Below are 20,423 nucleotides of genomic sequence, written 5' to 3' on the forward strand. Positions count from 1 at the left end.
CTGAGACATAACACCTTCTTTATTGGTTTTTACATGCAAATTTGTGTAATAGTGCAGAATTATGAAATCCACTATTTTTAGCAATAACGTACTGAAATAGGGAGATTTAAGATGTTAAAAGCATCTTTTAAATATCAACAGCCAACTCTGGACGTCATCTCAAATTTTCAAACATTATGTCATTTCATTCTTTGCTTAAATTCTGAGAACAAAGAAGCTGACACATGACCTGGAATGTAATAAAAATATGTTTAAAAAGATGCGTACAATTCCAAAGATTGGCCTTTTCACATTTTGTTCTGAGGACTAGTCTGTTCAACTTGCCTTAATTATCATTCTTCAGAGAAAAACAGAAGTTGATGATCTCATGAATTTTTCCATGTTTTTAAACCCATTGTTCCAATGACTGCTTCACAGTTAACTGCCTGTGAAATCTTTTAAGATATCAAAAAGATAAATACAGCAAACTTTATTTTAATCGATACCTTATGAACTGGCACTCTTGGTAAACCAGAATAAATTATCCACCCCAAATACTACAAAGTTTACTGTATATTCTGCCCAATTATTGTAGTTTTTGAATTTATTTGCCTCAATGTAAATATACTTGTTGTTCAATTGAATGGCCACATCAAATATCAACAGCTGACTCAATTTTGAATCCACTTCTGCTGAAATACCGAAATCTGCATGATGTCCGAGTTGTCAGTTGAAGCTAAGAGTGAGGAGGCTGTCTGGTGGTAACTTTAATTTAACGCAAAGTTACATTATTATTTAAATGATTTATTTTGTAAATAAAGTATAACATTGACGTGTATACCTCCTGCATTATGTTTCTAACATTTAGCGTTTCACACAGAACAGTACAGCACAGTACAGGCCCTTTGTCTCTTGATGTTGTGACAGCCTTTTTTCCAATTCTAAGATCAGACCAACCTACATACCCTTCAAAGTATTATATTCCATGTGCCTAAAGTATCTGACCCTACTACCACTGCTGGCAGTGTATTTCACACACCCACCACTCTGTATAAAGAACATACCTCTGACATTTCCCCTAAAGCGACCTCCAATCACCTTAAAATTACGCCACCTTGTGATAGACATTTCTGCCATTGGAAAAAGTCTCTGGCTATCCACTCTATCTATGCCTCTCAACATCTTGTACATTTCTACCAAGTCACTGCTCATCTTTCTTTGCTCCAATGAGAAAAGCCCTTGGTCCCTCAACCTTTCTTCATAAGACATGTCCTCCAGTCCAGATAGCATCCTGGTAAATCTCCTCTGCACGTTTTCTGGGCCTTCCACATCTTTCCTATAATGACGCGACCAGAACTGACCACAAGTTCAGTTAGTATGTATTTTAACATTGATTACATAGAGTTCTTGATCAACTGGAATATTTTGATCAACTGACACATTCCTGGTTCCAAAGTGTAAAAATGTTTGCTCCTTTTTTTTTGGAGTTTGAGGCAGGATTTGCGGTCAAGACTTCACAATATGGCAGAAGTAGGAACCCAATATCAGACCTGTTCTGAAGAAGACCTATTAGACTTGAAAACAGTAAATGTGTATCTCTGTACACAGATGCTGCTAGACCTGCTGAGTTTCTCCAGCACTTTCTGTTATTGTTTTGGATTTCAATCAGTTGGCCACGTAATGACAAGGAGCATGCTCACTGTACAAATGAGGACAGTGGGTAAGCTTTAGAAACAGTCAGGCATAGAGGAGGCCAGCTAGCACTGAAGGAGCTACAGTCTGCTATTACAGGTAAGGGGGAGACAGAGAGAGAGAGAGAGAGACCACTTGCATCTTGAGGTGCCCTTTTAGCATTTTTAACATGCTTGAAATGACACATGGCCACACAAGCACCATTGTGGAGGAGAACTACACCCACCTCATGTCTGCCACTCAGAGATCACCTCCGGGAAGCTGCTTTGTTCCCTCGAACAGAGGCCATAGGCTGACTGGAAAACTTGCGTGTTCTCTGATCAATGGCTTTTTTGATGTTTCAGCAATCTACCCAAGACCACCCAATCTACCCACCTAATCCAGCCTCCAGAAAACTGGTCAGGAATTCCATGCCTGTCTGCATTCATTTCCAGTCCAATTCTGGGGCCAACATCTTGTTCTTGAACCCAGTTTAGGTAAGAGAGTCAAAGATTGCAAGTGGAAAACAGTAAGGTGGACTTAAAGCTGATTTAATAACTGGCACACTCCAGGTGCAAAATGGCTTTTGGCTGTTATTTCTTCATGCTTTTATGTCTTCCAGTTCAGCTGTAATCTTTTGAGAAATATGATGACGTTTTTGTTAAGGATGTTCATGAATTAATCAAATTCAGAGTAATAGAGTCTAATTTTTCAGAAGTCCACATTATTAGCAAGAATAAATCCTTTCGTCACCCATTTTTGAAGACATAGCCAGCATTTGTGTGAACTGGTAGCATCTATCAAATCTTCAAAGGGTGCTCTGCTATCTTAATATTTGGATTTTGTTTTGAACATGTCTCTGGCACATGGAAGGGGTTGTGGCAGTTTTGGGCTAGAACAATGGCAGATCATATTTCAGGTTAGACATTCTACCTTGGTCTTCAGCCTTTGAATTTGTGTCATGATACATTCATTTTAAAATGATAAAACATGTCTAATGAAATCAATTTTCATACAAAAACATTTTGAACAAAGAAAATATTTATGATTAATCTTGATTGTATGAATCCTCTTGGTTTCATGGAAATTGTTGTTGGACCTTTTACCCCTTTTTCTTTAAATCTATATTCCTTAATAATTGACATTTCTATCTTGTGAAAAGGATTCCAAATTTCCATTCTACTCATGCATCTCTTAATTTTGGAAACTTTCATCAGGTATCCTCTCAGCCTCCAACATTCAAGAGAAAACAAACCGAGCTGTCCAATGTCTCCTTATAGTTAATGCCCTCCAAACCAGTCAATATGCTGGTAAACATTTTCTGCTCCAAAGCCTCCACATCCTTCTGGTAATATGGTGACCCAAAATATACACAATATTCCAAATGTAGCCTAAGTAAAGTTCTATATAGCTGCAGGATTAATTGCCAATTTTTATAATTTACATCCTGATTGATGAAGGCAAGCATGCCATAAATTTTCTTGACCACCTTATCCACTTGTGTTGCCACTTTCAGGGAAATGTGGGCTTGTGGGTCTATATCACTCCGTATGTTAAGACTTCTCAGGATTCTGCCATTCACTGTATACTTCCCTCCTGCATTAGATCTTCTAAAATGAATCACCTCCCATTTGGCTGGATTAAAGTCCTCCTACAATCTTTCTGCCCAAGTCTGAAGTCTATCTATATTCTACTATATCTCTGGCAACCCTCTTCATTATCCACAATCTTTGTGTAATCAGCAAACTTATTAATCAAGCCACCTATATTCTCCTCCAAATCATTTATATATAGTTACAAAAATCATGGGTCCCAGCATTGATCTCTGTAAAATGTCTACTCAGAAAAACACCCTTCTATCACCACTGTCTGTCTTCTCCGACAAAGCTAATTCAGTATCTACCTTACCTGCTCACTGTGGATCCCATGTAACCTCACCTTCTGTGTTAGTCTGCCATATGGGGCCTTGTCAGAGGCCTTGCTGAAGTCCATATCGACAACATTTATCTCCCCGCCCTTACCAATCATCTTTGTCACTTGCTCAAAAACTCAGTCAAGTTTTGGGAGAAGCCATATTGCTCGTCACTAAAAATATCCATATTTTCCCAAATATTAAGTCCTGTCCCTAAGAATCTTCTCCAATAATTTCCCTACTACTGACCTTTATTTATAAACATACTTAATTTGAGTAGACGGGTCAGCAATAACAAGGAAACATTTACAGTTTATACTCAGTCTGTCTTGTTAAGAATGTTGGATTTCCAAATGTACCTGGCAGCAACAATTGTTTCCATAAAAGCAAGTACCACAATTATTTTCAGGAAGTTTTTGCAAACTTTAAGATCATCCCTTAAAAGGCATCCAATACACTGATAATGGATCAAATAGAATAGGTGCCCCAATGGGCTTCAAGTTACTCTCTTTCTAATACAGACGGCACAGTGGCTAGCCCTGATGCCTCACAGTACCAGGGTCCCAGGTTCGATTCCAGCCTCTGGTGATTGTGTGAGTTTCCTTCAGGTGCTCCAGTTTTCCCCCACAGCCCTAAGATGTACAGGTCAGGTGGATTGGCCATGCTAAATTGCCCATAGTGTTAGGTGCATTAGTCAGAGGGAAATGGGTCTGGATGGGTTATTCTTCAGAGAGTCGTTGTGGACTTGTTGGGCCAAAGGGCCTGTTTCCACACTGTAGGGAATCTAATCTAATAAGAATCTTTTATGTTAATGATCAACAACGCGTATTAATGGAAAAATGATTGCAAACCTGTGTGATTAAGGAAACCTGCGGATCTCACTCCATCTGCCTAATGATTCATTAGGCCTCAAGCTGCATTACATTATTAGCTATCTTTGCACGAACTCTTGACTACCCTCAAGACTTCAATTTCCTCAAAGGCTCTCAGCTACTCAACAAGTTTCCATTGCTTCACAGCTGCTAGATTTTTCTCCCCCCAAAACATAGAGTCTTGGAGCATGGAAACAGGCCATTCAATCCAACCAATCCACACTGACCATAATCCCCAACTCAACCAGTCCCCCTGCCTGCACTTGGCTGATATTCCACCAAATGTTTCTTATTCGTGTACGTATCTAAATGTTTGTTAAACATTGTAACCGTACATGTATGCACCACTTCAGATAGAAGGTTATTCCATGCATGACACTCTCTGTGCAACAAACCTTACATGTAATTTACTTTGCCATATAGATGTACCAACAAATCCATTAAATGGATTTATAACAGGAACAGAATACAATTAGTAGAGTCAGTGATTTTTTTTAAAATCATCGAAGAGATTAATCTTTAAAGATATTGCTCAAGTATATTAAAATGTGGATAGCTAGGTGTTACAGTATTTCAGGGCTTCCAAATTAAGTTCGCTGTTCATTGACTACAACTTGAATTTGGTGAAGAACTTGAATTTTGTCACCATTAAGACAACTATTGTCTATTCAAAAAAGAAAACTTTTCTGTTGGATTTTCATCACCAAGGCACAAAGAGAACTTAGTGATGAAGAGGGAAAATCTCCATCGCTCACTTTTATTATGTACTGAGATGTTTTCTTACCTAGTGTTGTATAAATGTAAACAGTTTAATTGTGACACTTAGTAAAATATTAAAGGACTGCACAACCGATTTCCCCAATTAAAACTAAATGAATGAGACACTATTCAATGTTTCTGTCAAAATGTCCTGCAATTAACAGACCAGAATTTCTTTATTTCTCTCATTCATTACACTTCGCTATTCATCACCCTCGTTGGAGTTAATGTTGTATCTTTTGTTGACCTTAGCTTGATTCCTAATTTGTCAGGAATGAATTCTTCTGTTATCCCTTACAACACTGACACCTGCAAGAGTTCTCTCGTAACAGATGACTGCAATTAGTCACAAGTTACTGTTGATGTTGAAAGGATTCTTCTGCCTGAAGTAATTTGTGTGAGAAATAGCCATCTGTGCCATGTTCTCACCACAGGGTGCTACACTCATAGAATAACTGTCTTTTCCAAAGTTCGAAGACATTCAACTGTGTTACCTTGCTGGTACTTCTGAAAAACTGATCTACATGCTTAAAAGAGCAGGGCTTTCATGTAGTTATTTTTAGCATTATAATTATTTGGGGCTGACGATGCATGCAGCCTCAATATGAGTCCTGCTGTGAGTAGGCTGCTGTCATTAGCACTGAGCTCTCTAGGTCTCTAGATATGTAGAGTCCAGTTCATGCATTAATTCAACACACCTTTCTAAGCTACTAAAGCTCTTCAAAGAAGTACTGTGTTGAGCAAAGAAGGCACTCGTAGCTCATATCCATTAAATTTTAAAGCTTCAAATTAAAGGAAACAAATCTAAATAAAGGAAAGTGACATCTGAGCCTGTGATCTGTGAATTTTATTAAGGCTACATTAAGAAATAGACAAATTACATACTAAAGAAATGAAAACAGGACATTTTAGGGCTGTGCTCGGTAAAAAATGTGATACATGTGTTGAAGCAGATGGTGTAAGGATAGAAAGCTGTTGTATGGAGGGCAGGGGCAAGGAGGACTTGCAAATGGACAGCTGAAGTAAGGAGGTGTGACGTAAGAAGTAAAGGGATAAAAGAGGATTGTCTATGGAGGGCTGGCACATAGAGGCGGGGCAAAGATGGCTGGTGGTTGGACGCAAGACGGAGGCATGGAAGCACGGGGCAAAGAGGGCTATGGCATGGAGATTGGGGTCTTGTAGTCCAGGCTATGGGGATGTCATACAAGAATGGTAACCAAACAAAATATTGAAATTTGGAGCTTACATTCAGATCAATGGGTTAACTTTTATAGCATATGATGTGGAGATGGCAGTGTTGGACTGGGGTAGACTTGTAATTCTATAGCATACATAGCCCATGTGACAACTCATTTCAACAGTGACTGCAAAACCTGCAAAACCAGGAACAGTTGACACAGTGGACAGCATACTGATAAGGTAATACCTTGGAACAATACCATATCCTAAAGTAGGAAAGCTGCCAATGTTTCCAAGGCACAATATACTATTAAGCCTTCAGTGCTTGTCCTTGCAAAACCTTGAGAAACAGTCTTTTGGCTCAGACATTGCATCTCAATATTGACACCACAGGACACATAGTCAAATGGAAATTACAATTAAATTCTCCCTCACCATATAGTATCAGAAGAATATTTTTCAGTTTGAAGCACAAGTTTCATGCAGAAAGCTGCTGTGAGTGAAATTGAAAAGGGTGCAAACAATCAAAGGGTATGACAACTTGTTGTCAGAATACTGAAACAAAATCCTTATAGTCTTAAGGAGACTTCAATATGCATCTCAAATCACTAGCAGATTTTTCTTTAGCTGATGTGGAAGAAGACTAAGAAGAGACAAGCACAAATGAAATAAAAGAAAATAGTGTTGCAGGTATAAATATCCTGAGAGATGACAGCAGCCTAACCCTTTGCTGTCTGATAGCTGTTTATGTGGCATTGCATTGCCTCAGGTTATTGTAACAATAGTGACCTTTTTTGCAACTGTATGCCTACAGATGTATAAATCTGTAGATTTTTGGGGAGACAAAGAAGGTATAGTTCCCCAGCATCTTTATCCTGTGCTACATGTTGGCTATAGCTATAGTTACAGCAAATGACTCTCAACTCCACATGATCCTTATCAGGTTGACAAACCAAGACCTGGATATGGGCGGCACCTTGGTGGAAGTAGATAGCCAGGCTCTGCTGGCTATTGTTACTCTTGCATGTATTTCATGCAATGCCACTTAATACTTGGCATACCAGCTTGTAGAACCATCCTGCCTATATAACTAGGCAGAAACTGGGTTTGGTATAACAGCACTCCTTGGGAACTGTAAGCTCTGCATGAACTCAGCTTTTGTCAGCACAAGGATAACAATTGATGAACACACATCTGAGGTGCTCCCTGAACTTGGAAACTCAACATTGCTTCTCATCTTCCCCAGAGTCAGAGATATAAGGAGATAACGAGGACAGTAATACAGAAGCACTGAATAATGCATCACAGTAGAAAGATTAGAAGACTACCCATGTTTAATGCCGATAATTGAGTTGAACACCAAGTGGTAGAAGTACAATTAAGCCGACAAAAAGGCTTTAGAAAAGACCTCACAATTTAGCAAACAGTTTTCCTGTAAGGCTTCTTAAATGTGACATTATATTCAGCACACCAACCATTCTAGACAGATGGGAATATCAATGTCATTTATAAGTATTTGAGACTTATGGACAGGATGCTCTCTATTAGGCAAATGTCTCTATTATGGCTATGTTTTCAGCAGCTGCCCCTTAGCTTCCTAAATGTATGCAATGCACTAAGTGAACAGAGACCTAGCACAACACATCTCCACCAATTTACTTATCAGGCTTTCTCAACCTACAAAGTGATCAGAAAATCTCAGCTTACATATAATATTGAGCTTTTACATCTCAGAGAACTTATTCAAAATGAGCCTGGAATCATTTCACTATACTTCTCCAACAAAGACATACATACATGCATACACATATATTCAGGGTGCAGTTTCAGGTCCAGGGCATATTTTAAGAGACTGTGCTTATTCAACTGTACATTTCCCTCAGTAGTACTGTATGCCTGGAAGTGAAGGGGCTCAAAGACAACCAGAGCAGACAACTGTAAGGTCTAAAGATTTTCAGTCTAAAAATAGCTACAGAACAATGCAGCAAACAGGACTATCTATCTATTTTTGGTTTCCACTTATAAATTAAATGTTGCTTCTCAGATCTGAATGAGGCTGGGTACAAAATCTAAGCCATGCCACCAGACTTTTATGTGGATATCATCTGCTATGATTCAAGATAATGATGATGAGAGACTGTGATGTCATTTTCATGCTCACTACTGCACTGGAATCACAGGATTTGCACAGTTAACACAACAGATAACATGAGAAAGACAAAGAGCAAATTTGCTTTGGAAAAGATCTCCACTGCATGCTGTCTTTACAGTAAATAGTAAAAACAGATCAAACATGCAATAAATAAGATACAAATCTTCACGTCCAAGTTTGAGTTCTGTTGCTTGAGACAAAGGCTGTGAAATGATTATGTTCACGAGAGTCACTACAGTGAGAACGCTGTCTTTTGAGAAATAGTTTGCATGTATTATGGACAACCAACTCTGTACTCACTTCTCAAAACCTCAAACCTCCAGCTTTATTTTGATAACCAACATCATTCTTCCATTCTACTATGAAGGAATTCAAGATGCTATTCTTTATTTGTCCTCTGAGAACAAATGTAAACGTCTCTTTACAATGCCTAGAACTAATGGGGCCTGTCCCCCTACTTCCCAAGAAAAGAAAACCTCTCACAGCCTCAGCCAATCCCATACAGTAGGGAAAGCAAACTTTCTTCCATTTCTCCCACCAGATTAAGGTAAAAACCTGCCTTCTTCACCTATCCAAAGCCCATGCAATTGAAAAGAAAACCATTGTTTTATTTCTACCCCTTGCCCCCACCACTAAATGAAAATGTATATGGACCCTGAATAACTTCAAGTGCCAAGCAATGATCGTCTCCAAAAAAAAATCCAACCATCACCCCTTGATAACTACCATCACTGACTCTCTCAGCATAGGGATTACCATTATTAAAAAGCTGAATAGGACAGTCGTATAAATACTTTGGCTACAAAAAAAAACTGGCCTGATGCTGGGAATGCTGCTACAAGTAAATCCGTTATGTTGTTTCAAATTTTGCCCACCACTTGCAAGATTCAAGTCTGGTATTGAAAGCATTCTCTTCACTTGTTTGGATGAACACAGATCAAGATACACTGAAAAAGTTTGACACTGCCAAGAAAATACAGCCTGCTTGAATTACATCCCATTATAACACCTTCAACATTCAATCCCTTCACCCCAAACCACAGTGGTCCACAAGATTCTCTGCAGCAAATTACTAAGACCCCTGAAGACAACAACTTCTAAGCTCACAACCTCGATATAGAAGATCAAGAGCAGCAGATACCTGGGAACACCACCATCTGGAAGATCTGACTTGGAACGATATTACTGTTCCATTATTGTCACTGGGGCAAAATACTGGAGCTCCTTTCCTAAAAACAATGTTTTTCCACCTCTGTCATATGGACTGGAGTGGTTAAACAAAGCAGTGCATCATAATATTCCCAAAGCAAATTAGAGTTGGACATTAAATGCTGGCATAATGCCCACATTCCATAAATGAATTTAATAGAAGAGGTAGTTTAATTCAACTACTCCTTTATGACTAAAATCAACTCAGGTCCGCAGCACCCTTCCTCAGTGAAAGGGAAGTTAGTTCTTTGCCTCGGACCACCCATTCCCTCCCCCTGCCTTTTTGTAAGCTCTGCTCTTTGGCCTGTTCCAGCATCATTCTCTGCCAAAACTCCCTATCCTCACCCTCTCACGCATCAATGAAAGATGACCCATTGCATCCATTTTACTCAGGGAAGAGAATGAGCAATGGCTCGGAGGCAGCCACCTTTAAGAGCCCCAAATCATTTTCCCAAATTTCCTTTCTCAGTTCCCTGTATCCTGTTTCCCAGCTACTTCCAAGCCATCTGCCGCATCCCCCTCTCCAGCAGCCTCCCACATCCACATCATCCCATATTCTCTCATCTTCTGTCCAGATCCCGCGACTAACCGTAGTCATCTTTTAGCACTGCTTGACCTCAATACTAAAATTAATCTCAACTACATGTGTGCAACCAATGTAACATAAACCAATGTAACTTCTCTGACAAAGCAGCTGGTTTAATCTGTTTGAGTTACATTTCAGCATCATGTTTGGATTCTGTAATTATATGACTGCAGCATTCTGTTTGTAATGCACACATTTTAAGTATTTACAGAGTGCAAGCAGCAGGCATTAATTTCTTTTTCAGTTGGTAAACAAATCCATCAGCCTCTGTGGGTGATCAATGTTACATTCAGTCAAATAACAGCTCAGTCAATATTTTATCAATGAGGATTCAGACGGAAAGTTATCTATCAAGATGACAAGTGGTACAAAGCTGCTTTTTAAAGAGAATGCTGGTTATATGTAATCAGGATAGTGGGAAGTTCAGCGCACCCCCAGGACAATAAAATCAATCTTCAACTACAACGGAGAATATGGACATCTCATTTGATGAAATGAAGTGTATCCCAGCAGTAAGAAAGGATAATGTATGACCAAGGCCAGATGTTAACACCATAAGGGTCTACAGCAGCCTCCTATAATAACTTTCCAACAAAGTTTATCAAGGCAGTTCTTACAAAATAAAAAGGTCAAATTTACATAAAATGAAAATTCATACGTTAAATAAAAGAGGGGGACAGCGAATGAGGCAATCTTACATGAAGATATCATTTATTGTGTATACATTTTGCTGCATATAAACTGACTGCCTCCAAATATATAGAGTACATCATCTGGTCTTTTTTCACACATTATTGAAAGAGAAGGAAGAATGAATAAAGAACATCAATGAAAGATCTCATTTGCACTCAGATGAAAGAAGACTACATCTGTTAGCTTTAATTAAAACATAATATTTACAAATTGCAGAATGTGCTTTCAATTGTCGAATTACCATCAACAAACAGTAATTTCCATTATTTATTAAGCGTTTTGTAATATGTTGGTTAGCAAAACAATGATGGCCTTAAGATATTGCTATTTAGACAGAAGATATTTTAAATGACTTTCATCAGGCATGCTTTTGTAGTGGAAAAATGATGGGGAAACTGTCAGCAGTTTATTCCTCTGTTATAAACTGGTCTGGAAGGTAGGTAATTTAAGCCAACCAGAACAGAACTCTCTTCTACTAATGCCAGTTGATGCTACATCTATTGTTAGTTTTAAAATCTGATTTTTGTCAAGTAAAGGCATTAAGGGATGTGGACGAATGACAGTTGTATAGGGTTAGACCACAGATCAGCCATGATACCATTGGATTCTGGAACAGGCTCAAGGGATTGCAGGCCCTACTCCTTTATATCCTATATTCTTATGTTCCCAGCAGCCTTAATGCCGATATCATTCCAGTACAGCCACCAGAACAATGTATTACCTAAAAAATAAGCCATTTAATTATTTATGGCTTCCACCTAACCTTGCTTACAACCCCTTTGGAAGAGCTTCCATAGTCAGTGCATCCAATTAAGCAAGGAAATCCAGAAGTTATTATTATTTCTAAAATTCTCAACAAGACGAGCTGATGAGATTTCTCCAGACTGTAAAGCAAAGTCACTGAATTAGGGCAACTTGCCCTTCTGCATGAATGCACCGTGCTAAGAATCTATGAAAGAAATATACCTTATTCCTTGTTGAATGCCACACAAGTTACTTTTTGACTCGTGCATAAAGTTCATGATCATTTCCCTAAAACCTCTCTGATACCAAAAACACTAGTTTCACATTTGCGGAATGTCAAACTTCTACATTTATAAAAAGGAATGTTTCTTTAATGTGTATTTATTAAGCTTCTACCTTGATCCTCTATGGTATCTCAACCATTTACTTCACTTTGTCTAAACTTAAATAAAAGTGAAGGATATCAGTGCAGTTTGCTTTTTGAATCGCTATCTGTCAGAATACTTCAAATTGATTGGCTGCTTACCATGCTTGGTAACTTCAGGGGTTGGATTTTATGTTGGCCATGTGAGGCACATTTTCAGCAGAGGAAAGGAGCGTTTAAGATCATTGTGTGGTTAGCCCCCAAGCTCTCACCCAACCCCAAGTTAAACCCTATAATAGGCTCGGGGGTTGGGCATGTAGATTGGTGACTGGCCTGTTCAAAGTAAATAAATAGTTAAAGATGAATTAGGCTAGTTAACAAGCATGTTGACCTGAATAATAAGTTGTTTATGTCCAACTAAAGTTGGCAAGGTTTGGCAGGAATTGGCAGGCCATTCATACAGGCTGCATAAACCCTAACAATCCCCTTCCCAAGGTTTGGAGTCCCGGCCAGCATTAAAAGACCCTGGGAAGTAATTCGCTGGAGCTGCTATGATCCAATTTAGCCTGCTTGCAACATGCATGGCTGCAGACCAGAATTAATTGGGATACGTTGGCTTCCAGCTGATTTTCATTGCAAGGGGATCAGTCCCTTTATACCCTCATAAATTGCTGCGAAATGCCTTGAAATCCCCTTTACTTAGCCGATGATTCAGATTTATGTAGACAAAATTTAGGCTTATTTCATTGAAGCCTCAGTGTTTTTTTAAGCAGCAGATTTACCTTAGGATTTTATGATGTGCCCATTATCAAACAAAATACTGATTTTTGTTTTTATTTCTTTAAATGTCAGTTAAAATGAAGGAAAGATGTTGTGCACTGCTTAGTAAATGCAATTTGTCTGACTTTGTGGTGAAAAGCTGTATCAAGGAAGTGTCTGATTTAGATTTGGTTGCCACACCTGTATGAATAGGCATTTACTTTAGCAAAGTATTGTACATTCAAGTGAAGACAGTGATAGTAGTTGCCCTTTGTCTGAAAAAAATACAAGAACAAAATCTAATGGTACTGTAAAATTAGCAGATTCCCATGCACTATATAATTCTAAACAGAAAGATGTTGCGTGACAGGTGAAGCCTGGGAAAGAGGATTTCCCGTTGTCTCTCATTTGCGAGAACTGTCTCACCCTAATGTTCTCAAAGATTTTCTCAAAGCACAACAAAAGCTTTATAGAACAAGACTGAAACCACTGGCTACCTTGCAGAAGTTTTACATACTGTACATTGTCATATCATTTTTTAAAATAATGTAATTGTCTCTTTCTAGTAGTCTCAATGTATAATCCCCAATACTAGAGGGCTTCTATTTATATCTACAAAGTTTGGACCAGTGTCACTCTACAACAAAAGAATCCAACCCTATCTGTAACAAAACATCTAACCCCACCCTGTGTCTACTTATAACAACTAAAACTACGTTCTTCTAAGTTTCTGTGGCATTTTTATCCTTACCAATGTGACGACCTGAGCGTAATCAATTACAGTTTTTAGGTGCTGCCTGGCTTTCATTTGATTGAAATCAATTGAACAAAATTACATGCATTTTTTGAACATACAAGGCAGACAATAGGGTCAGCTTTGTCAAAAGGTCAGTTAGACTCGAAATGTCAGCTCTTTTCTCTCCTTACAGATGCTGCCAGACCTGCTGAGATTTTCCAGCATTTTCTCTTTTGGAAGCAGACAATAGTGTACACTCCTGAGATGATCATTTGGTGGGCTCGCAGCTAGGTGATGAATGCATTTCAAAATCAACATATTATTTCACAGTCTATGTACATTGAAATCTGCATCAAAAGACATTTAAAAAAAAGCATAATTCACTGACCATTATTTGTTACTAACTGCATGTACTGCAAACTTTGAGCATAGCTGCTTGGGTTACTTACTTAAGTCACTTTTGAAAAGATAATGTATGAAGTTAGAAGTGGGTTGTGTGAATTATATCAACCTGTCTGTCTTATAGTTTGGATTTGATGTGTATGCTAAAATTACCAATGTGAGTACAATTCCTTTACATTCACTTAAGGAAGTCAATCTAAGATTTTGCAGCGGAGAGATATGTCATAAATAATCTTTTAAATGTTTGTTTTATTAAAAAAATGTTTTTGGTCATCCTACTAAATAACTTAAACGTGCTGCTGAGTGAATGTTATAAACCCATACTTATAATGTGGAGAAGAATGTAATATGCAAGAATTTATTCTTAACCTGATGGGATGATCCTGTCATGTTCACCAGATACAGGGAGAAATCAAACTTTTCCTTCGTTGCTGATATAAATGAATTTCTAAATGCTTAAGAAGTAAATAGATAAGTTGTAGTAATGAGAGCAGTAACACACTTAGGTCCAGAATTTTTGGTGAAGTCAAAATGTTCACCAAATAACTTCAATGGGAGTGTGATGGAAGCTTCCATACCTGGATGGGATTTCCATTGTACTTCCTGAGAATCTAGTGGAGGCACAACGGGAACAGCTCTTAGAAAATTCTAAAGATTACTCTTCAAATTTCACATGAAAACTTTGATTTGATTGTGCTCTGTTTGATACTTTTGGCATAGAATGGCTTTATAAAGTTTGTTGATGACTGCAAACTACATCAACCATGACTAATTTAAAGAAGTTTTAATGCAGTTCAAAAAAAATCAATAGGATCAGAGTAATTAATATTTTTTGAAGTAAAAATCAATATAAAATGACACAAATTTCAAGAACTGAAGGTATACAATGAATAAGCTCCATGGTTCACAATCTACCAGCAGTGTCAAGTCAATGTGAAGTTGAAAATGGCTGCACAGATGATGGGATCCAACTGAAGTACTTCAAATTTCAATTAAAGCACATTATTTACGCTTGGTTAGCTTTTGGTTAAGGGTACATTTGGAAACAGTATGCACAATTTAAGGCACTTTACTTTAAAGTGTCAATGATGCATTGCAGATAACTCAAGATGTAAAACTGATCTAATTTTTTAGAATTTTACTCAATCAAGTGTTGATAATCAGGAGAAACTTAACACAGATTTATCTTCTTGGGAATACACTTGTGTTTAGTTACCTTCATCAGGCGATTCAGTGTACTTCAATTTAGAATTAATTTTACAGAGTCTGGAGGAAATAGGCCTGATGGGTTCAATGACTTTTTTTTTGTTTATATTTCTTCAATGGATCAAGACTATTTCAAACACCTAATTTCCCTCTTAAAAGCTATAACATGTCTCCTAGCAATTATCCATTTTTTTTTGTGGTGGCAGGTACTCTGAATGCAGAGCTTGGCAGAAACTTCTTAGGCTGTGGAATCTGCAAACATCAAGTACATGCAAATAGAAATCCCATTCATCACTCACGGACTGCTTTCAAATCAAGAGTATTCTCAAGTTCCAGCATCATTTCAATTCCAACCTGTTCTTAACATTTTTACTACAGTGCAAACTGGTTTTCTGACTGAGTTCCCTTTCTAATTTATTCATAGACTCGATTGAAACATTGTGAAAAAACTTTGATAAAGGTATGTAGGAGAGCTTGAAATAGAAAAAGGTACGCTTGCCCACTCATCTGATGAGAACATGGACATCCTATTTTATCATGGCCTGTCCCAATTCAAACTTCTTACTATCATGCTCAAAAATAAAACAATCATAACTTCAAAATAATGAGTTAATCATATAAAATCTTGAATTCCTTCAGTTCTGTTTCTGTTTATTACTTTGCTATACTGTCAGCTATTCAGGTGCCACCAAGCTTCATGTATGCCTACATTTTGTGTTTTCCACAATACTTGTGGACTTAAACAAGCCCTTACCAAAGACTTAGCCCCATGTTTCACCAATTGTTTGGAAGGCGAAATTAAGATAGATGAATAATAATTAATGAAAAGAGAGGGACAGCTAGCTGAGAAAAGAAAAAAACAAAATTAATTGAAACATTCATTACACATGATGCATAATGTTGACAAAGACCATTCAAGTGAGACCATAATTTGCAGATAGTGCTTTGCTTCAGTGAGTCCAATACATAGGACCAACCATTAGAACCAATACATACATGGCATAAAATATACTTGCACAACTTTATAGCTGGACCACAAGGTTCAGCCATTCCAGTCAAAGAAATAACGAACAGAATCTTGCGGAGACCATGGGGTTCTTGGCCACTCGCAAAGCCCTATGGTCTCTGTCCTGATGGCAGGAAGGAGGTCATAAGTCATAAGTGGAGAGGGTCAGGAATCTTCCAGTGCACCCCCCTTACTGATACTGGGCCCTCAATCAGCTGCTGAGTATCTTTGAATGAGAAACAGTACTCTCCACAAACAAGCATGCCACGGGTTTTTTGTTGTGTTCCCTTCATGGTGAGCACCTGAGCTACTTCCGTGTCCCCACCTGGAGCAGGGGATAAGGCCCTCAAATGCCTATTGATTGCCCACTGAAGGGCCTCAATTGGCATTGAGTAGGAAGGCTGTTCATACACGGTCTTGCCTTGGATTTAATCAGGGATGAAGGAAGGTGGCTGTGCCCTCACAAGCTATCCTCCAACCTGAATAAATTCTCATGTCTCCCTTCCTCCATCTCCACCGCCCACCCCCATCCTAGCTACAATCCCACTCAGGATAATGGAGAGGCACAAGGTCTGTGCAACCTTTGTATCTCCAGAGCTTTTATCTAATTTTCATCATATTAAGTTACATGATTATCCCATTTCTTTACTGAGAAAGGAACACAATGACAATTGCTCCAAATATTAGACTTAGGTGCCTTAGGTTTGTATGACTAATCTCTAAAACATTTGGGTGGAAACAGGAAAAAAGTACTGAAACCAATTGAGAATTTTCCTACCTTGGCAAGCAGTTTCTTGTTTAGCAGGTTGATATCCAGCAGCACAAGTACAAGCTCCAACAGGTACCATCCACTCACCATCTCCATTACAATACAGTTTTAGGGGGACAGACAATTCCACAGCATTACTGAGACAGATGCCAGGAGCAATCACAAGTGATGTAGGTTCTGCTCCAGTAACAGTTTCTGGAAAAACTGCAAAATTTGCGATCACAGATGGGCACTTCTTGTAGAACACACGCAGGGAAATGAGTGACATGCATGAGCCCAGATCCTGAAATGCTAGGTAGAATCCATTCTTAGATAATGGGCCAAAGCTTCTGATCTTTGTGTTGACTTTACCAGACTCCAGTTTGGAAAAACTCTCATCTGGCGCAATGGTGTCCACTTTTATGTAAGGGTTCTCCATCCACAATGGAGTAGATGCTGTTGCTGAGTCCGTGTCAGACTCATAGTAAAATAAATTAAAAGTTTCCTTACAGGAACCTGGGATATTTGGTATGCTGTTGCAGTCCCGCACAGTGAATTTCATCTCTACATATACTCGCTGAACGTCGTTATGTTCTATGTAAGTAGTTCGAAGCCAATTATTCTGGTTTGCTTCCATCACATTACAGACCTGGTATGTGCGAATAGGATTTATTGCATCATCATATCCACTTACTTCTTCCCACTGAACAAAGAAAACAGAATAATTATTTTAAAAATCACTGTCATTTTACAAATAATACATTTAAATATTATTTATGGATTAACTCTACAATTGTTGAACTGGGAGTATATCTTCAAATTGTCTCAACTTACAGTCAGCAGGGTTCACAATCATATAAAAATAACTCATTAATTACCGCAGCAATCCCTTCAGCATTGTTGTTTTTGCAACACCATTCATACATATGCTATCATAATTATTGATACATATTTTATTGCTATTCTATTTAATGAAATATGATTAAACATCCAATTTGATTTTCATCCCACAGCACTATTCCAGTAAAGCTCAACATAAACCTGAGGAACAGCACTTCATCCTTCATTCGATTCCACTTTCAGGCGACTGTCGATGTGGAGTTTACACATTCTCTTCGTGTCTGTGTCAGTTCCTCCAGCTGCTTTGGTTTCCTCCCACACTCCAAAGATATGCAGGTTAGGTGGATTGGCCATGCTAAATTGCCCGTAGTGTCCAGGGTTGTGTAAATTAGAAGGATTAGCAATGGTATGTGAAAAATACGGGGTTACAGAGACAGAGGGTTGGGTCGGGGTGGAATGCTCTTTGGAGGATCAGTGTGAATTCATGGGCCGAATGGCCTGCTTATACATTATAAGGATTCTATGATTTAGGCCTCCACAGCCTTTCAGACTTAACAACGAGTTCAACAATTCTAGAGTCTAATCTCTACCCCAGTTTGTCCACTTTGGATTTCTTACTATCATTTTTGTTTGCAGTCAGTAGCAAACTTGCTCCAGTCACATCTTTCACTCCTTTGGACAAAATCTTACAAGATGAGGATGGGAGGGGATAGCTTGCCTCTCTAGAAGGAAAGTCAGTGACTAGCTGGCAGACCACTTCAGCATAAAAGCAAATTACTGCAGATACTGGAATCTGAAACCAAAAGAGTCTAACTGGTTTGTCAAACGGTCAGTTAGACTCAAATGTCAGCTCTTTTCTCTCCTTACAGATGCTACCAGACCTGCTGAGATTTTCCAGCATTTTCTCTTTTGGGACCACTTCAGAAGCCTGTCCTGAGTCACAAGCAATGTGGGAAACAGTGGGATCCCTGTCCCTCAATGTGTGAATGTTCAACCCTCTCGAGCTGCCATCCAATCAGCTCCAATGGCAACAGAGCTCCGTAGTGGATGGTGCCTGGATCAGAGCACATTCAGGATGATCGTCCAAATCGATCCCAGGACCTGGGCAAGTTGACAGCATTGGGAGGAAGGGTTTAAACATCTTAGAAAGTTGGGGCAAGGGGTATGTTCTAAAGTGCAGGTGCAGAGAAAGGAAGGAGGGGGTTTGCTATCTTCTGGGGGAGGTACCCTGATGAGAAAAGGGCACCTTTTGAAGACAATACTCCCCTTTTTCATGATCTTTCTAAAAATAATTTAAGGGTGACACATATTCCTGCTTATCTGCTTAATCAAACAGTGATGAGTGGGCATGATAATACTGAGGTCACTTGGCCCTTATTTATTTACTTATGGCAAGCAGTCTGCTGATTGTGGCACCTGCCCATTCACTCCCACCGCGCCCTCACCCTTTTCCCCTGTATTATGGAGGTCAGGTCAAGAGTGGGGAGATGGTGAGCTTGTACTAAGCATTCGGTATTACCCTCCAACTGAAAATGCACTCGATAGGGACACATTCAAGCAAGCCTTTTGTTTGTTTTCTTGCACTGTCACCTATCTCTTTGGCCCTGGGATATTAATGTCTCTGTTATGCTCCCAGTTCTTATGTTCTTATAACAGTAAAGGAATGGACAGAGGACGGCTAAATGAAGCTGAGGCCATGGAAAGATCAGCCATGATCCTATTGAATGGCGGGTTTGAAGGGCCAGATAGTCTACTTGTGCTCCTCATTCTTATGTTCTTATTCTACGTTTTCTACCTTTCACTTTATCACATACCTATTGTCTTTACCATAACACCCTTTATGTAAAATCTATTTTACCTTCAATTTTTCCTTTCCAACCAAGAATCATAGACATGAAACATTAACTAATTTTCTCCTTCTACAAATGCTCCCTAATCAGCTGAGTACCGTATTACCAGCATTTTCTGCTTTTGCTTCTGATTTCCAGGAATTGTAGGTATTCTGTTTTGCAACTGGTACCCACCACAATATTTAGCCTACCTGCAACATTTTGAATGAACACCTTTCTGTAAACAGAACTGTCACATGTACAAGAAATTCCAGTGCAAATTGATGTAATCTTTACGTGATTGACTTCCATGAACACAGGTTGACATTTGAGGCTACTAGTTTAGGCAAATTAAAATCAACTGTGAAGAGTTGTTTTCTAAAATGTGATTATAGATGTCTAGCTGCTAGATATACTAAGTAGTTAATAGCTGCTAAAGGTCATAGGTCCTATCAAGTTTAGTCATGTCTATATAATGCTCAAGGCTGCTTTCTTTTTTAAAGTAGCCAGACTATACTCTGGAGCCTCAACTGAAACTTAGTGAGCAGATACTTTTCAAAGGTGGTGTGAATATTATTGGTGGGCATATTGGATGTCGCTGTAGTTTACAACGTGCATAAGCAATGTTTAAGCATAAAGTACTCACTAATTTAGTTCCTTCAATCATCAAAAAAACTTTAAAAAATCTCATCCTATTTCAATTTTTCTCTACTTTGTGAAGTAATTTGAATTAAGTAACCATCATTATGCGGTCCCACCATGCAGTTGATTGTGCTT

General features: G+C 38.6%; 1 protein-coding gene across 4 annotated transcripts in view; it reads right to left on the bottom strand.

Annotated features, from left to right (window-relative positions):
- The window catches only part of LOC132821877 (ephrin type-B receptor 3-like), a 90,119-nt gene that overhangs the window by 42,890 nt on the left and 26,806 nt on the right, over positions 1 to 20,423 (bottom strand). For all 4 annotated transcript variants that reach the window (XM_060834795.1, XM_060834793.1, XM_060834794.1 and 1 more), the window contains exon 3: positions 17,008 to 17,680. In XM_060834795.1, the coding sequence (XP_060690778.1) occupies positions 17,008 to 17,680 (673 nt within the window). The remainder of the gene's footprint in view (positions 1 to 17,007; positions 17,681 to 20,423) is intronic.

The sequence above is a fragment of the Hemiscyllium ocellatum genome, chromosome 13 (genome assembly GCF_020745735.1).
Source record: "Hemiscyllium ocellatum isolate sHemOce1 chromosome 13, sHemOce1.pat.X.cur, whole genome shotgun sequence".
NCBI lineage: Eukaryota > Metazoa > Chordata > Chondrichthyes > Orectolobiformes > Hemiscylliidae > Hemiscyllium > Hemiscyllium ocellatum.